This window comes from Cygnus olor, chromosome 3, assembly GCF_009769625.2.
Source record: "Cygnus olor isolate bCygOlo1 chromosome 3, bCygOlo1.pri.v2, whole genome shotgun sequence".
NCBI lineage: Eukaryota > Metazoa > Chordata > Aves > Anseriformes > Anatidae > Cygnus > Cygnus olor.
The window spans coordinates 80,327,044-80,346,984 of NC_049171.1; the positions used below are offsets into that span (position 1 = coordinate 80,327,044).

General features: G+C 38.8%; 1 protein-coding gene across 3 annotated transcripts in view; it reads right to left on the reverse strand.

Annotated features, from left to right (window-relative positions):
• Positions 1-19,941, reverse strand: part of ARID4B (AT-rich interaction domain 4B) — an 88,461-nt gene that overhangs the window by 51,123 nt on the left and 17,397 nt on the right. For all 3 annotated transcript variants that reach the window (XM_040551741.1, XM_040551740.1, XM_040551739.1), the window contains 3 exons: positions 7,086-7,196; positions 2,385-2,450; positions 1,704-1,794 (listed from right to left, as the gene is read on the reverse strand). In XM_040551741.1, the coding sequence (XP_040407675.1) occupies positions 1,704-1,794; positions 2,385-2,450; positions 7,086-7,196 (268 nt within the window). The remainder of the gene's footprint in view (positions 1-1,703; positions 1,795-2,384; positions 2,451-7,085; positions 7,197-19,941) is intronic.

Here is a 19,941-nt window from a genome sequence, read left to right on the forward strand (position 1 = left end):
TACATTAACAACTTCAGGAACGCTACTACTTCAGATCTGTCCTTCTACAAAGTTTTGTGTAGTTTGTTTTGTTTTAATCAAAACAAAGTAACTTTATTCATAAAACCATTAATAGCGCAAATAATTTGATACTTCTCAACAAGTGCTGCAATTACATTAGATAAATCTGCTGGCTAAGAAGCGTGCTAATTCTGAAATTTGGTAAATGCCAACTAGCCCTTGAAGCAGGACTTTCACTCAGATCTGCAAAGTCATCACGGTCTGCAAGGTAATTTCAAACCCATTCCAGTCACCCTCCTGACAAAGATTATTCTAATCATTCACTGCTAGAGTCAATTCTCTTAAAGTGCGTTACACAGTCAGCAGCTTTTACTGATTCTGCAAGGTCAACATGCTTTTGTCTACTTTTATCTATAAAATAAGGTTTTTAGTCTCAACACTTACATCTCTTCTTCCTCTTTCTCAGACACAGGATTATTGGCAGTCATGTACTTTGATTTACAAAAAAACACGACACCAACTTTCAGAATTTAATCTGCACTGACTCCTATCTTTTTCTTTTTGCTGAACCGTTAACCTCATGCTTTCTCAGAAGCATAAGCATGGACGTACAACAGAGATCTACCAGCTATACCATTTTGTTCTTTAAAGCTCTCACATCTGATCTACCTCTATACTAATTATCAGAACTAACTATGATGTTAGTTTGTGTCTTTATACCCCATGTTTCAACCCATCCTAGCCTGGTCTCTCCTTTACTTACATAGCCTACTTCTCCAACAGGAAAACAAGTATTTTCTGCAGCACTTACCTGGAAGACTGTATCTAAACTCACAGCTCTATTCCTTTCTAAAAGGACTAAGGCTAGGGAAGTTAGTCTTTCCCTAGTTGTTCAACAGCACTTTAGCAGTAACAACCCTTAGTATCCTGGTGCAAGTAAACCTTGCTAAGGTTTCAAGACCTGGTCCTCATCTTCCCAAGTCCTGGTTATCTATCAAGGAGAGGAATATACAACTTCAAGAAACAGGTCACTTCCTACAGTAGCTTTAAAATTACCAGTGCACAGATGGAATATATGTTATCATTCTACCACTGACCAGTTCTCCCCAAGATTTATCTACTGGTACATAGCATCAAAGGGTAAACCCATTTCTCTAAAACCTATGGAAAAATAAATAAATAAATAGATCCAAGGTTTGCTTGTTGGCACGTGGATACATCATCTAAAGCCTGAAATGTCATATTCTAGAATAGGCAAAATGAATAGAAAGACTTAAAATGAAAAAAACACCAAAAAAACAAGCTGTATCTCTGATTTCACAGGAGTAGTTGTCAGGGCAAAGTCTAAAAGTAGGGAAAAGTATGTATTGCAATTTGAATTGTGCAAATGTGTGTGACAACATACTTTGCTTCAGAATATTTAATAAGAGCATATTAAATACCTAAACAGTACCCAATTATACAGCAGCTCACTAAGTTTGTATCTTACATCCTAATTTCACCTTGTGGTGGGTGAAGTTTCTTATAAAAACCCAAAGTAAGAAATTTTGATTTTTTTTTTTTTAAATGCAAACTTTGAATGCTTATATAAGGGTCTTCAAAAAATTTCTCTCACCTTGTTTAAGACATGTCCAAGAAAAATACAGGTTACTGGCTTAATTTAAGTCAGGAGTTTTATTCGAATACATAATTATTTCTCTTACCTACAGTGTACCAACTTGCATCTGTTAATTTGTTGATCACTGCTTCCTGGTAAGTTCCATCTGGATTCTTCACTTCCACAACAGTTCCCACCTAAAATGTAAAAGCCACTTAGCACCAGACAGGTTCTAAAACAGACAATGAAGTTTACACTTCTGTATTCATCAAACAGAATTAATATCTATAGACTTCGTTAAATATACCACACCTTTTCAATTTCATTTGAATCTGCTTGTACTCCTTAAAACTTCTTTCTTTCATTCCACTAAAATAAGCCAACTAACTGAGCTGATTATTTCCTGCCAGCAGGTGGGGAACAAGAACCAATCTGAGTGATGTCATTCTCTTGTATAAGAGCTTGCCCATCAAATCCTCCAGCCGAGTTTTCCAAAGCAACAGTAACTAAAAATCAGAGCCAGCCAAACTTCTTAGCTTTAAGGCCAAGAAGACGAAAGAGGCTTGCATCAGCCAGTATGCTGTATCCCCTTTACCTACAGAGGAAAAAGTTAACATGAAAAGGAAGCATATACCAACGTTAGCTTTGCAGCATTACCTTTTATGCTTCACAAAACTATCTGGCCTAGGTAATAAAATGAACCTTCCTCTTTCACTTCATACTACGCATACACATTTATTTCAAATGCTTTTCAAAGTGTTCACAAAATATAAAACAAATGTATTACCTTTAAGGGACCCTTTATGTGGTCATCCTGCACTTCCACTGTTGAAGAATCATGTCTAAAAGTTACCTAAAAAAAATATAAATCAACTGACAATCACTTGATACAATTGAGCAGCATAAGCACATGCAATGTCAATAGTCCTTCCCTTACTCTCATCATGCAATCAGTCACCACTATCATTTCACTTGCTGAAACTTTCATTCACATATTTTAGAAACAACAGGAAACAATTTCTTAGTTACCAAAACTGGTTTTACCTTTCACAACAGACCTATTACCACCAAAGGAACTGACAAACAATAGTTTACCAACAATGTTTAACAGCTCAAAACAATACTTGCACATCTGTCAATGATTTGAATTGTACTGTTCTAGTACCACAGCAAAAAAAGGATGAAGTTTCAGAACTTATGAGCATAAATAACTGTGCAGAAACATTTACATTTCAATGGTCTGAAATCAAACAGTTTTAGCACCTATATCTAAACCCATATCATGGTGCATTTTTTTTGCTACTGCTGCTGGTTGAAGTGCATTTTCTTCACGTACTGCTGAAAGACTTGTGTGAAAACATACAGGGCACTGCTGTCAACTGAACAAAATGAAAAACCCAAACAGAATGCTCCAGTTTTTCAGTTAACGTCAGCCTAGCCATTGAGATGCTAGTAACTGGAAATAAATGTCCGGATTGCTAAATTTTCATTCTTCCAAAACTTAAGTAAAGCCTGCAAGCATTTCCGAGGCATTTTTACAAGTCACTGGCTGTGTCTTTAACCCAGCACACACTGTCAGGAAAATATAAGCCGGAAATTCAAATTTATGATTAAATTACCTGCAGCATCTGATACAGATATTGATCATTCATTTCACTCTGAACTAACTTGATCACACACTAAGTCAAAGGATCGATGCACCTGAAGTTTTTTGTTTGTTTTTTATCCCCACTCTGGTTTTAAAATCCAGGGAAACCCTGAAAAAACTCTGGCATTACATATATATACACATTTTATTAACACACACAAATGATGTTCTAAAGCTCACCAGAGCACACTTGTTTGCTTTAAGTGTATGATGTTTTATTTAGTACTCACAATAGCTAACAGTAATACTACATTAAGTTGGAGAACTTGGTTCACAAGGGTGCCCAAAGTTATGTTCTCGCTATAGTTGAGGTTTCCTGTGCAGAACACAGTGATGGTGAAGTTTGCTTCAGAACAGATACTGTTTTCTAACACCACTTCTCCTACTTTGACTCCTCAAGAGTTAAGTTTAGGAGTTTTGTAAGCCTTGCAAGAAGCAAACAGTTGAGAATAGCACCTAAAACCAGGACTGAGGAAAGCCTACCTTGACTGGCTGATTAGAAAATAAACACACTACAATGCTTTACTACCCTCAAGGTGTTACTTCATGAAGTAGTTATCTTGTCCATCTTCTGTTAAAACCACAGCAATACCTACTGAAAGTATGTTCTTTTTAGAGCTGCATCATCCCACCTACGGACAGTAAATACTTCCTGTCTGACAGACAGACACAAGTCATACTTTGTAAACTGAAAGCCACGCAGAAGATTCTGGACAGGGATTAATAGAGCAAGGGCCAACCTTCTGAACTTCAGCCTGATGGGGATTTATCCAGAAATCAAAAGTTCAAAGTTTAGATGCAAAATAATCTGACACCTGTGGTCACTCAGACGAAACAACCAGTGTATCAATTCTGATTTAGAGGCAACTGGTTTAATTAATTTTCTGTAATTATCTTTTATGTGTTTCACAGCATAAAGAAACTCTATCCAAAACCATGAGCCAGCCACAGTGTACTACAAAAGAAAGGAGAACACATCAAATTACTATTGTGTATTCCTGAACGTTTTCTCTTTTTAAAAGGTTTATTAGGAACGTGCCTCTTTTTCAAGAGATTTTGATACCAACAGTTTTCACTTCCTGAGATTTCCAAACATATTTTTAAAAGTTAAAAAAAAAAATTACTGGATATTAGCAGAAATCAGATCTGACCAGCAGGTCATCACACTGTTTAGATTCGGGTGGAATTTCCCTTTTCTTCACCTTCCTGAAATGACAGTGCTGGTAAGGCTCTTTGTAGCAGATGCTCTGCTACTTTCTATTTAATAAAGACAGACACTGAAAACAGTTTCGTCTGAAATTTCTGTGCAGGGTGCCCAAATACAACTGGTGGGTGGGGATGATGGTGCTAATTGTGTTTTAGAGTACACTATCAAAATAAACTGGTTTAAATAACTAAGAGAAGCTCTGACTGATCCTATGAAGAGGGAGTGGCCTACCACTAGCACCAAAAGCTGTGTTCTTTAGTCAGATTTGTAGTGTCCTCAGAACTTTTCACGAGTCCAGGCAACTCTCAGTTTTACTCCTTTACATGGCAACATGTGTAATGAAGATATACTGTTTAATGTAAAGTTCTTTACCATGTAAGTGTGAAGTATGGCATCTATTGACAATGAAGTGTTAAACACATTGCACTTGAGTTGCATTAAATAAAAGTTACTAAATTATGTTGCTGATGGAAGAGTCATTATGAAGGCACACCTCAAAATATTCCAGGAAGCAGTATTTGACAGACGAAGAAAGCAAGTAAAAGGTGAAGTAATTAAGTGTATTTTACTTTCCCGAAGATGACAAAACTCGACACCAGGAAAAAAAAAATGTTGCTACCTTCCTTTCTCAGAGCAACTGTTTTTGAAACTTAAATGAAAGGCTCAAACTAAAATTTCTCTTATGAAGTTAACTGAATTTTTGGCAACTAAGAGAGAGCACCCAATACAAAGAAGACTAAGATATATAATGTGTTGGGGCCAGGAAAAAGTCTGTTAAACAAGTGGAAAATAAATGTAGCAGATAAACTATCAAAATTCCAAAGTACAGTTGATAGTAAGAATTCTGCTTAGACTAATACTGGAAAAAGCTTGCACCCTCCAGAAAGAGGAAAAAATTAAGGGGTCACTTAAGTTTAGGGTTGATACACTACTGGTGCAGGGCAATCAGAATAAAGAGATATTGATACTGTACTCACAGACAAAACAACAACAACAAAAAACCCACACCAAACCACAAACCATGACACCACAACACACATTACTCTACAAAGGAGTAACTGTACAGGTGCTTAACTGCCCTAAGTTATGCAGTAACAGATAGTGAAGGCTCCCTCTCTCTCTTCCACCTCCTGCAAGACTTTAGACACAGCCTCCATAAGCAATTCAGACTGAAAATTCAGTTACACTTCAAGATCTTGCTGCAAAACATTGCAGTCACCAAGCTGCAAGTAAATCCATACAAAAATATTTCTCAATGGACACCACAAAAGTGCAAGTGGCCATCTAAGAATAAGAAGGTGGGCTGAAAGTCCTCTAAAGAGCTGGTAGTAGTTAGGACTTCACCGATCTGGGCACAACACAATTCCTGTACTTAAATACTGACACTTCACACCTAAATACCAGTACTTAATGGCTTAAATTCAATGGTGCTGTAAAACATAAACCAGCTCATGCTGTTAATAGCTATGACTAATGAAATGAGAAGACCACTCATTTGCTCTAAAGGCTTTTTAAAGACGTCAGATTTAAGACTAGCATCTTCTCATTACAGTCAACATTAATCATCACATAAGTGACAGTATCCTTCCCATCAGGGCTTTTGGAGGCAGTCTGCCCTTACACATAGTGTAGGCAAAATTGGCCATAGCATGAGGGCAGGTTCAAGCCTGGCACAACAATTTATAATGGAGACTCTCCTATAACATGTTACCTCCACTCACAGGGCACACATTTTTCACTTCTTTTTACAGTAGATAAGAAAAATACTCTGCCAGTATAACTGTGTTGCAGAGCAACAATATAATTTCTTTTTTATAAGTACTTTTGATCCTTGCCCTGATGTAACTCTATATAAGGTTAAGAGGTGGAACAGAAAAATAGTACCTGCTCCCAAATTAGAAGCTTTTAGGGCAACACTATCCAAACTGAAATCTAAGGCCTTTTTACAGCATGGACTTACTGCAAAATAAAAACAAACTAAAATATTTTTTAATATTCCTAAATGAACAAACAACAAATAACCAGACAAACAACTTTAAATTCCCAATGGATGTTAAAACGTCTCTTACATTCCCCCACGATTTTTATTTCTACTGCATGTGGCTTATATTGATTCAGTCAGTCATTAACTAGAAACTGTAAAGATTAGGTGAGATTCCCTGCTTGCTATTCCGTAGGACTTAATATGCCAAGTCTTTGTTGAAAGACAGCAGGACTTCATCTTATTCCTGAAGCATTATCTAGTTGCCTCTGCAAAATGGCAGTGACCTGAGCTCCTGAAGTAAAAGAAACCATATTAAATCTACTTTTGAGAAGCTTCATCTATTTCCCAAAGACATTGTTCCATACATAAACCTACATTTGTCATTTTACAGCAACTACTTTAAAGTCAGCCTATGGCACTGAAGGCCACAGATCCTGGTGGCAGGCAGATGACAAAGCAGTGAAGGAAACATAATGTATCTAATTGCATGGGGAAAGGTGGGGGGGAATCCCTGGGGAATCCCTCCCAACCCCACAACAAAAATACGCTTATTGTTATAGTAAAGGCTGTGCTGCCATCTCCAAGAAAAGGACTATGTTGAACATACATTACTTCTTTTCCCAAAAGTATTTGCAGGAAAACCACATACCTTGACTTTGACAAGTCTTTTTGCTGTCTTGATCTTGGCTTCACAGAAGGCTCCTCTATACTTAGCGCTCACATCAGTGCCCACTGTGAGATAGGGAGGCTCATCAATGGCCTGGAACAGAAAGGAAAACAACTGTTTTTTAATTGCTGGCCGCTGGCAATACAGCTATCATCGTCACGCTAGCTTTTTGTGGACAGTGTTACAAAACAGCTCCATAAAACTTAACCTGACAGCATATGTGTATCCCAGCAGTAGAAACACAGAGTGCAGCACTAAACTCATGCAACGACTACCGTAAATATAATAATCTGACACCACGGTTGTCTGCAACAAGTCACCGCATAAACCTCCAACCTCTGCACCACCAGGGGATGCAGCAGGCAGCCAGCCCTGCTCTAATGGTGAAGGCCAACCAAGCATTTCCACCTTCTCCTATAATTGCCTCAAGATTTGAGGCATCTCTTGAAGACAGTGGCGTTTGTTTTATTTCTCTCAAATACTAATGAAAAATGAGCCTGATTTAAGTAGAACATTTCTGGAGAGACTTTTTTTTTTTTTTTTTTTTTTTAACTCTTGAATAAAGTAAATTATGTGGATGGATGCTTGCCAGGAGCGTGTCCTGAGGGACAGAGTACAGCAGGAGAATGGTGATAGAATGAATCCACAACAAAAGTGAAGGGCCCAGACAAAGGAATAGGTTCTGCAACGAGTAACAGGAGGAACAGGTAACACCGAAATAGGGAAACAGAAGGAGGGAAATAAACGTTCCGGGGGCAGGGGTAGAACAAGAGTCCAATTAGCATGAGTGGGCTCAGGAAGGCTCTGTTCCTTCAGAGGAGGTCCATCTCCTCTCACCCAACCTCTCGTAGTGTCATCTGCGGGAGGAGGTAGCAGAACCACCTCTCTGGATCACTTTGTAGAAGCTGGGTCAGAAGACAGAAGACAGGGTAGATGAACAACAGCAATGAGCTACATCTCCAAGAGCTGCAGGCCTCCATGCAGCCCCCAAATAACAACTTTGGAGAGAGATCTAAGCCCTTGCCTAAGCCCATGTGATGTCTATGCACCCCTAAAGATTCAGGCACAGATTACAAGAGGCAACTCTGGCACATCCAGGCTCTCTACAGGAAGAATATGGAGATAACACAGTCCTCTATAGCTCTCCAAGCTACTGTTGAGGCTGTGCATGTCCCTGGCTGTTTGCACCCAACAGCAGGTAGCTCCCCCTGGCTGTTTCCAGCTCTGATAGGACACAAGTAAAGGCAGGCAAGTAGGTACCTGGATACTTCAATGTCTGTCTTTCGGAAATGTAAGTTTTGCCAAACTTGAAATCAAGTGACATGAGCTGCTACAATGTTAACTCCGTACTAATAACATTTTATCTTGACTCTTCATTCAAGTCTAACACTCATTTTCAGGTAATAAAATATATTGAAGAATACTAAAAGATTGTCACCAATATACTCCGTCAAGATCATCAGAAACATGAATGCTCTAATGAATCCCAGCCCCCCTTCTCCCTCTCCACATGCATGCTTGACTGCACTAGAGTAGTATATCCATGAACACATATCCATTTCTATTACAGATTTAGTAACAATAAAATTCAACTGAGATTAAATAGGTAGCTGTTAACAACGCTGGGATTCAGAAATTCATTTCCTTCTTGCTTCTGTAACAGTGCAAATATAGTACTTGCCTTCAAGGCAGGCTGAAGTGCTTTACTTACTCCTCTTGGAAGGATGCTGAGACAGGGACTCAGATGGTGATAAACTTGATTTTGCTTAGTGCTCTCAGTAGATCAATTGACTGTTTCACACAACATAAATCTGAACAGTGGAAAACAGATTCTCTTGCAAAGTTAGTAAAGCTCTACGAGGGGAGCATCCTCCTGATCTCCCCATTCCTTAGTGAAGAAACTCTTCAACACTACGATGCTGATAGTCTTTCTTATCAGTTATCTTCTAAACTTCATAGGAAGTGTAGACTATCGAGATTATTTTAAGACAGATCGCTCCAAGCATGCTTGTAGCTAGGATTCTCCCATAAACACACACTGCAAGAGCTGGTTGCGTCAGTACCAGTCTATACCTCCCAATACAGCCAAACAAATGATCTCAAGGATGATCTCGAGGACAGAGTCATAATATTAGGTTTAGCTTATGGAAAATAAAAAATGCCTTTTCTTCACTACTACTGAATCTTAATTAAAAAATAAAAATAAAGAGAAGAAACATTTTGAAGCTCCAGTCTTTGACTGTTTGGAAGTCTATGGATGAGAAACAGGCAACTCCACAATCATCAACAAACTTCAAAATAGGATTTCAATTTCTTTTTTATGAAGAGTTTAATCAATACAACTAGTGATTAACTTATCATTATTATGGCTTACTTTTAAAAGTTTCTTCAAAAATTCATGTGAAGAACGAACATCTGCAAGAATTGATCTCTGTTACTCCCCCAGAAGTTAATTTTGATCCTTAGTCTAAACCTCCTGAAGCTACTTTTACAATGGCTAACTCCTTTCACTGGCATTAGTTAATATTTAGCACTGTAAATAGAGTAATTGTGAGGAATGCCAAACATATGGACCATTTGCTTAACCACTGTAGGTACGTACTAGAAATACAGTATCAGAGTGGCTTTGACATAAATATTTATACCAGTGAAATACACTTCTTTATTAACCACTATGAATCATTTAGACATTTTAAAATATCCAATTGCCATTGGAAATCTTTAATGGATGCACCTAGGAAAGTGTTCTGTGATTTTAGCATTCCACTGAAAGACGTATTAAATGATTTTTTTTCCCCCTAAATTGCCTAACTGAACTTTTCAAAATACCTCCCTCATTCTGGTTGATAGTATCAGCTGAAAAAGGCAAATTAAAACAACCAGCAAGATGTGATGCGTGATGGAGAAGGCAAACTCAACATGCAAACAGCGATGATCAAAGCCTGGCATCCGTTTCATCTAATCCGTGCTGCGACTTTGTCATTTTCACCAGCTCTAGATGAGTCACCTGTTCTCAAACAGGTTTCAGTCAATTCCACCAAAATTAGATGGAGATTAAAAATAAGCACGCGGCTATTTTTACCTTCCTGTTATTCCTTCTCGGCTTTGTGCTTACGCCATTTAATCGACACCCTCACACCCAGAGCCAACGCATCCCCGCCCGTTTCACTCTGACACGCTTTGGCAGGACGTGCTTTCAGCCTCTCTGCTTCCTAGCGTCGGCTACCACAAACACACCGCGCACGTTACAACGCGACTGCCAGCTGAGAACGTGATCCGGTAACCTCGTACCAGGGGCACCCTGAAATCAGCGCCGCCACCTCCGCCAGGGGAAGGAGGAGAGGCAGCGCGGGGCCGCCCCGGCGCAGGCAGCCCCGGCAGGCGAGGCTCCGTCTGCAGACGAGGACGTTGGCGGCCCCGGCATCTCGGGCGCCGGCACCGGAGCCGCCGAGGGGCCGGCAGGAGGCGGCGGGGGCGGGGCGGGCCGGGCCCTGCGGCTTTAAGAGCGGCGCCGAGAGGAGGGGCCGGCGCCGCCAAGCTGCCAGAAGTTTCTGGCGGCCCGCGGCGGGTGGCCGGGGGCTCGTCGCCGCGCTCGGCCCGGCCCCGTGAGGCGACTCCGGGGAGGGCTCCCGGCCGCTCCCGCCCGGCTAACGCGGGGCTCTGGGGGGCTTACCCAGCCTCCTGCAAAGCAATTCCCCCAAAAATTCTGATTGTCAGCCGTTTAAGTGCTGGCTCCGTGTTTTTACATACCCCTCAAGGCTGTTCCAGAGCTCGGTTGGACGAGTCTTTTTTTTTTTTCCTGGACGTTTTGGTATTTTCCGACTACGTGGGATGAAATCATCCTCACACCTCTTTCAGCCGTGCTGCATGACTGTGCTGGAATTCCTTTGTGAGGTCTGTCATGCCATGCAGCAGCTGATAAAGCTTCTTTACATTGTCCTCTGCCTCTAAGTGCTTCTAATACACCGTGTGCGAATGCATTATTTCTATCTCCTCATCTGTATTCCTCTGCACCACACACAGGATGTTCCAAGTAAACCACATGAAAACAAGATTAAGCATTCAATCTAGAAACACAGCAGACACGCTTAGGAGGAAAGCCTGCAGGACTGCTTTCAGATTAATATGCCAGGAGAAAGCTGGGCCTGTACCTTCCCCCTTTGTCTCTCTGACAAAGTTTGCAAAAAGCCAGGATTGCATCTTGTATTAAACATTCAAAATGCAGGGCCTATCCACTTTACAAAGCTCCCAAATCAGGAAACTAATGAAACATTTTCAAGAAAGTAAAAAACCACAAACTACTAAAAAGTAATGACTGGTTTTAGTTTTCAAATGGAAATCTAACATGTTTGTTTTCAATAACCAAGGTTTACAGAAAGCCTGTTAAAGGCCTTCTCCCCTGCCAGGAACCCAAATTAATCTTTAGATAAAAAAAGAAAAAAAAAAGCTCAATACCTTACTTTTTTTTTTTTCCTTGTTCATATTAAGCAAGAGAAACAGTGGAAATACTTTTTTCTACCCTCCACGCTCTGTTTAAAAGTTCTCTTTCAAAAGTGCTCTCTCATGGTTTGTGCATCTGCCCTATTTCCAGATGGAAGCACCCAGTTTGCCAGCAGGACCATCACACACGTTACTATTCCAACTAAAGTCCCCCAAATTAACATTAACAACCAACCAGTAACACCCCACTACTTCAGAGCAAAATCCAGCCAGATCCTTAAAGCTTCTCAAGAACAGCCAAAGTTTCACGTGGCTGATGACAAACCCCTGTTCCGTCCTGCAGAATTAGCAGCACCCTAAAGCCAGTCAACAAGCGGTCAGAAAGTTCAGGGGCAATGATGGCTTGAAAAACCTCAGATTTCAGAAAAACAGCATTTGGGGGGTAACAATGGTAAATCCAGCTTCACACAGACAATTTTTGAAGAAACATTTTCATGAAAATCAGGAAAAAAACACAAACCATTAAAAGACTTTCTCCCCACTTGCTAAGATACATAACTTCACTGAAGATTATAGCTAAGATTATTTGCTTAAATATTTTCAAACTGCCTTAAGTTCCACCCAGTGGCAGAGACCTGCCCACACACTGCAGAATCAGGCTCTTAAATAACCAAAATCACGGAGTGTGAGCAAAGAGTTGCATTCTTAATTACAAACTCAACCTGTTGTGGTTGGGAGGACAGTCAACTGTCACTCGGGCAGCAGCCACTCAGGAAAAGCCTATTACTGTGCCATATTTAATGTACTCAATTTGGCAGATAACCTAAGCTGATTTCAAATACATTCCTCCTATCCTCAGAGCAACACGTTTCTGAAAAATTCTAAAAACCTTTCTAAAAAAAACTGTTACTGAGGCACGTAACTGCTCAGAGAGGAATGCAACATTTGAAAAAAAAGAAAAAGACTGAAGCCAAGAAGACTAAAAAAAAGAACACTGCAACAGGAAGCAGGATTAATTTTTCTGGAAACTTGCAAGCTACAGCACAGAATGAAGGGCAGTGCTGTTCTTTTACATGGAAAGGCTATTACGTGAAAGCACAAGGGGAAGAGAGAGGTTTAGGCAAATTTACTTCTGGCTGACAGATTTTGGCTTGATTTTTTTTTTTTTGGTTGCTGTTGCACAGTTCTGAGAAAGATGAAACTAGAAATTTTGAGGTTTATGAAGAAAACTACTCAATGCTATCAATGTCTTACCGGCAAATCAAAATTAGGATAACAACATCAAGATCAAACTGAACACTTTTCAATTAAAAGGAGAGGAGCATAGAGGCTTTCTGTAGCGAAACCTGTTTCAATTGAGAATCTACAGGAAGTTTCAAACAACACCTCACCAGTCTCGTAAGCAAGCATCATACAACCGTGGCAAACAGGTTTTTTCATATTTTTATTTACTAAGGTGGAAGTTAGCAGAAGCTAGTCGCCAGATGTCTGGAAGTTATAAACCAACTTCTGATAGCTTTAGTGTTCTTGACAAGTGCAAAGGGAAGATTTCCTTTATTTCAAATTATCCAGTTATATGTGTTCCACACCTAGCTAATTCTCAATTCTCAAAGACTCGAAAAGACACAAAAGCTGATTTTCTTCTCCAAATAAAAATGAGCTACGTGGAAAAGATTTACAAATACTAACATCACGAAGGACCTAGAGACTCAAACCAAGAGGTTTAATCCACTAACAACAGGCAATATTCCTTTTTAATATATGTCTTAAATGCAAAATGAGTTTTCTGTATTAATTTGTGTAAAGTTAGATTTCTGTGGAACTAGTAACCCTGGTACTTTTTTTGTTTTTTAGAACTCTGCTAAACCGATATAGAATTGTACAAATAATTTAACTCAACGCAGAAAATGAAAAATAGTTCAAAGAAAAGGATTTAAAAATCAGTCTATCCTAATTATACCCAAAGAGCAACTACATTCTCCATCCAGAAATTTAATGAGTAGTGTCATTTCCAAACACTTAAAGTTTAAACTCTCATTTTATTCTAAACAGCAATTCCATAAAGATGACTATGCCTAAAAGAAAAAAAAAAAAACCACACACAATGAATGAAATTCTGATTCTGTTTCCAACTTGCCCACAGACTTCCTCCACATCCATGCAACCCAGCAGGTACATACCAGCTTTCAAGTCTGCAAAATGTGGCTCATGCATATCTTACCCAAAGGGGAGTAGGGATTTGATGTTTATACAGTACTTTGAGACATCAGAATGGAAATCTGTATTCATTTTTTCCCCATCAATATAGCATTTCACTCTATAAAAATGTTTTATTTAATCAAATACTCCAGAACCAATTGTACTCTCCAAAACTAATCCCACTTCTTTTAAATTCCTCATGTAGGTCTCTTCTCTTGTTCTGCATTGCCAAAAGACCACATGAAGGAAAGACATTTCAAATGTCTGCTCCACTGTTTATCCTGCTGAATCTAAAATCTTTTTTCAAGTCAATCATCGCCATAGCTACCAGATTGCAATTCTCTGTAAGGTTTAACTAAATATTCAAACTATTTAGCATTAGAGTGCAGTACTACAAATGGTGCAACTTCACTAATTTTGGTCCGCCACGCTTTTTTGCGACTTCTGTATGTCCCAAGTGAAGTCTGAGCATTGTTTCTGCATATGTAAAGATGAAAAAAGTAATAACTAACTTCTAAAAGGAACTTCTCAAAAGAAGATTTCTCTTTTAGTCACTGATACTTTAATGACTGTTCTGATTTCATGTGTTTTAGAACAAGAATCAAAAAGGTATTCAAATATGACGAATTTTAGGAAAAAAAATGTGTATATATATATAAATTACATGTTTGTTATTAGATGGTAAAATAATTTAGTAATAATGTTGTCCTTGATATCTGTTTTACATTTGAATATAAGTTAGTTAAAGTCTCTCTCTTGACAAACACTCTTTTTTCCAACTAAAAGTTAAAAGCTTCAGATAATGCTTAGGAACATTATTTACATTGTTAGATCTGGGTAACTTGCCTCAGATTTAAAAGCGTGCCACAAATCTGTCTAGAAATGCTGTTTAAAGTGTGGAAAATTTGGGATGTTTCAAAGGATTGAAAAGAAGAGAAGCTAATGATATGCTTGTGTTCCAAATCGACTGGAACAAAGATTTGATAGTTTAATCAAACAAACTAGTCCAGGTTGTTCCCAAGCAACATAATGAAGTGACTAATATAGAACTACGTGGAGCCAGAAAAAACAGTCAATAAAATCAATTAAAAACCCACCTTTTCTAAAACAATTTGATAATTCTTTGGCAATACTTCTAGTTCCAATCAAAGACAATTTAATTATTGTTTTCTTTTTAATAAGTTAGTTCTTAAAAATTCAGTGCAACAGTATACAAAACAGTGAAATCTATAAATGTGGAAGGAATTGTTTGTATTCTGCAGCAAAACTATCTGAGATTACAAAAATGCTGTCATTTTGGTCGAGAGAAAAGATGGCAACGCTTTCAGATAAAATAATAATGAATCTGATGGCAGGAACAGGAATGGCAAACAGAAATTAAAATCAGATCCTTATCTAAGAATATCGCTTCCCCCACACACACTGAAACTGTACTATATTAAGCATCTGTTTATTATCATCTACTTTTGAAATATTTTGTTGCCCAAAACTTTGAGCACAAATTCATACCAAGTTGAAAAAACAGAGCCTTAAAAAAAAGACCATAAACCATGGCTGCCTCTTCTTCAAACACAGAAGAAAACGTCTTGCCTTGGTTTATTTCCATACTTAGAACAATTCTTCGTAAACTAATCATTGGCAAGGAGTGGGGGGGCGGGGGGGTTAGGGGGATTTATTTTTATTCATAGATTAGAACAGAAAGGCAAAGTTGAAGGAATGACATGTACTAATTCAAATTTCTAGAACATTGATCCAAGTCAAGTCACTAACTACAGCTATGGTTTCCTTTGATTTGTAATGTTTAAAGATGTTTTGATAAAATTATATTCTGAAATCCTATGCATTTAAGATGCTATTCTATACTTATATGAAATGCAGCTTGTACAGATCATGACTGTAGCTGATCTGTAAAGCAGTATAAAGCATTTTTTCTTAGCATCACATTAAAAAGTAAAACCGTCACAGAATTACACATTACTTAGGTGAAAATTCACATGTAGCATTTCAATTTTGGTGTTGCCATTCTTGCTAACTAGGAGAATGTCAAACAAGTATCAGAAGTAGTGTCAAAGCTACATGCAACTGTCAACCAACGCAAAACTAAAAATATAAATAGGAAACAAAGTGAAGATACACCATATCTTTCCTACTGATTAATCAATCCATCCTAAATACAGATTACCTGTTAAGTTACAGATCCACACATGGAAGCTACGCTCAAATGCAAACATTCAGGAACTAGGAACATACATATAGTCACTGCACTGGGATCAACAGAAAACGTGTCCATAGCAGATAGCCATTGTATACCACCATGCTTTTGGTAGGTTCTGGTGTACAGTTGCCGAATGCCATACAGCAACACAAGAAATTATGGGGGGTTCATGCTCCCTCACCTGCTGCCTTGTCAGCTGATGTCAAACTGCCAGCCAGGGACAGGACATTCAGGAACAAAATGAGTTTAAAAAATACCTACAGTGAGACTACAATAACTTAATCTAACCAATTTATTGGAGACTAAATTCAGATGGATGAGATCCTTGGTAACAAGAAACAAACTTAATTACACATAAAAGGTTATCAAGGCCATTCCTCTTGGCAGGATAATTTTAACTGTATTATTCATAACAGATGTCTGTCAAATCTATTCTTAAACTCAGGAGTGAATATTCCACACTCTCTGTAGGCAGTATATTCCACTGCTTATTATTTCCATAATATTGTCTACATTTTCTCTGCCACTCTTATTTTATGTCTTATCCATATTGCATATGGAGGCCAGGATGCTTCTACTTTCTTTGCAGCTTTCATATTTAAAGATACACATCCTTAGAGTAATTTCATCTCTAAAAGAAAAAAAAAAAGTTCTTGTATGCATTTTAATTAGGGACTGTGTTTTTTAGGCACCCTGTATTTCTAACCGCTTTCCTCTGAGGCCTGTTTAAATTAGCTCCCATCTTTCCTGAAGTCCTGTGCTCAAAACCAGATGCAGTGTTCCAGGTACGGCCTAACTGATAGCAAGAGAAGCTAACAGGCTATTTTGCACAGTTTGCAAACTGTATTTTTACTTTCCAGCATGACATTTGCCTTTTTGGCAAGGCTGTGGTATTGCCTCACATTCCATTTATTTTTGGCTATTGTCTTCCCCAGAACTGCCCCCGAGGGGAGGAGAAAAGAGGATGCAGCACGTTTCCATTTCCAATAGCAGCAAACTGTTAATGTGGCACATACCGTGCCATGAAACCCTAGCAAGTGTGCTGACTCGATGGCTCCCCAGCTTAGCCTGTTGGCTGTCTTCAATCCTAGACACTAAGACTTTAGGCTGAAAGGCAACTAGTGCAAAGCCCTGGACTCTACGCCCCCAGGACCTTGGCTTGCTGAATGAAGCACCCAATTTGTTCCTGCACTGGATTAGGAGTGCAGCAAACCCTGGGCGCAGCCACCTTGAAGGAAATGGGATGCCCAAAGGAGTCGTGAGTGCTTGCAGATGGGTCTTGTGCTAAGCACCCAAAAGGTGCTAGCCTGCTTCGCGCAGTCCTGGACCTGACCGGTCCTCTTTCTGCCCACGTTCACAGTAACAGAGTAGGCTTCTGCAGAGCCCTGCCTCTTACTTCGAAGCATCGCAAACACCCACGTGTTAGCCAGCTACAGTTCTTTACCAAATTCACCCTGCAGTGCCTGGCCACTCTTTCGTCGCGCAGGAGAGAAGCAATGCTGGAAGGTTCTTTAATCTTGCTGTCTAGAGCATTATGAAATCCCACGGCTGCAGGATGAACAGGGCTTTTAGGTTTAAAAGAGGAAGTTAATAATTTGTGTAGCTAGGTACTTGAAGAGATCGTAAGGGATGAAATAAAGATTTAAAGCCTTGAAGACACAGAATAAAGTCTTACTAAATATATGCTGAAGGAATGCAAAAGTGAAGCTCAAATTACTAGTTCGGACTAAACCTAATCTGGCTATAGTTATTGACAGTCAAATTCTGACTCATCAAAAAACTCCTATAATTAAGACATTGTGATAAAGGCAGCTACAGAACAGGAAGGGCTTCTGAAGTGTTCTCTGCGCTTTTAAAGATTGTGTAATTTACACTACGTACAAAATAGCCAATCAAAGAGATCAGGAAAAACCATTCTATCCTTCTCTAGCAAAAGAAATACCAGCTTTACCACTTCTGATACGTGCTGATGTGTATCAAAACTCATCCTTCCACCCCCAGGCACTTGTGTGATGTCTCAGACAGACAGGAAGCATGCACATGGTTTCATCTGTTTAGAGCTCAACTTACTTATCACAATACTAATTTTAAAATACACTATACACAACTCTGCTGAGCAGCAATCTGTTCACTTCTTCAGCTTCAAAAGCTGAACTGTTGCAGTCAGTCCCCACTTCCTCTCGACAAATTAACTAGGCCAAAGCTGGCTGCCTTGTCCTCACATTCATTGCTCTGAAATCCTGCAATCTTGTGGCTATTACAGCTGTGGTTTCTTAGCCTCGAAGGCGTCCCATTATAATGGATTAGAATTTCATAATGCATTTTCCTTAATACTTACCAAAAAAATGGTAACATAGCTTGTACTTAATACAGTTACTTATTAGATTTCTGAAATGGCAATATTCATAATGCTTTATCTGTTAAAAGCATAGAATAGGCCCTTTAGTTAAACTCGGGAGAGAAGAGAAATGGGGGCTATTACAGAAAAAGGAATCCGATTTTAAGTGAGAAATGACTAACATACACAGTTGCTGCTGTATCTGCAACCCGAAGTACACAACTACCTGTATAAGAAACAAAATATGATTTTTTTCTCTTTTGTAGAACTGTATGAGCTGACAAAATAAAAAGCCAGAAGTAAAGCATCACAACAGTCCTGAATGTTACAGAACTGATGGGAAATTTCTAAAAACTTAAAGGGTTTTGTGCCAGTTCTGTCCTTATAAAGCGTGTGGCTTCTTTAAGCTACAAATCAAATGCAACAGAACTGTTCTGAAAGCAAGTTACACTGATTCTCTTGCTTGTTCCTGGTAACTCAACAATCGTCAGGATGCAGTTGTGGTCATTACGCAAAGTCAGAAAACCAGCTTCGTAATAATGGTTAAACCAATTCAGTCCTTTATTCTTAAAGTCACAAATGCAAAGATAAATTCTAAAATCTCCGTCTACCTGAGGAGGAGTGGGAAAAAAAAGTAACCATCTAAACCAAAGTGTTCTTAAACATTCAAAGTTGGTGACAGGCGTTACCTACTGCCAACAGTAGTTCTTGTAGTAGTTCATACAAAACTTGAGGAGTACAAAATGACCACCAACCCAAAACGGGATAACAGCAACTTGTTGCCATTACTTTTGTTAAGCTACAGTTCTCTACCACTCTACTGAGTGGAATCATTTAACTGTCTGATCACACACCAGAGCTAACAAAGTAGGAGGAGAGGAGCCAGGGGGTAAGCCAACATCTCAAAATTCCACAATCATTGTTCAGAATAAGGTTCTTGCAAAAACAGCAAAAACATAGAAACTTCGGAAAACAGAAAATATTCTTCCTCATCATTTACCTTTTCATTGCACTCTAGATTTCTATTTTTTTCCCCTAGAAAAATTAAATGTCTGAAGCCACTGGCTGAATGAGGAAGAAGAGACGTGTACCACATGACTTGATTTTTTATTTTAAGTAGCTAGAGAATCAAGCAACCTACCTCTTCCTCAGATAATTCCACTAAACTAGTTTCCATTCCTCTGTGCAAGTCAGAGATTTGGGCATCTACAAACAGCTTTCAGTCCAACATCTCCACTGAACTCCTGAAGTGGCTTTAAACTGTCTGAAAGCACTTCAGTACTGGAGTACATGCAAGGTCAAATGCAAGTTTGTATTCAAAGTCTAATCTACTTGGATAGCACTCAGAAAAACAGTTTATGTTAAGTTTTATATCCATTGCACACTATTTGCAAACAAAGCAGGTATTAGCTTTTCCAGTGAAACATTTTTTTCAGATGAAAAATATCGATCCACCTGGGCAGCCTGTGGGAATCGACTGAGTGCTGATTCTTATATATATGTATTTTTTAATACGGAACTAGCAAAGTACCGTTATCACCATATTATAAAACCAAAAATATTTTTAATAATCTGTTTTTGTAAAATAAGAAGTCCAAAATAAACTGAGAACTGATTTCAAAATGATTTTTTTTTTAATTCAGAAT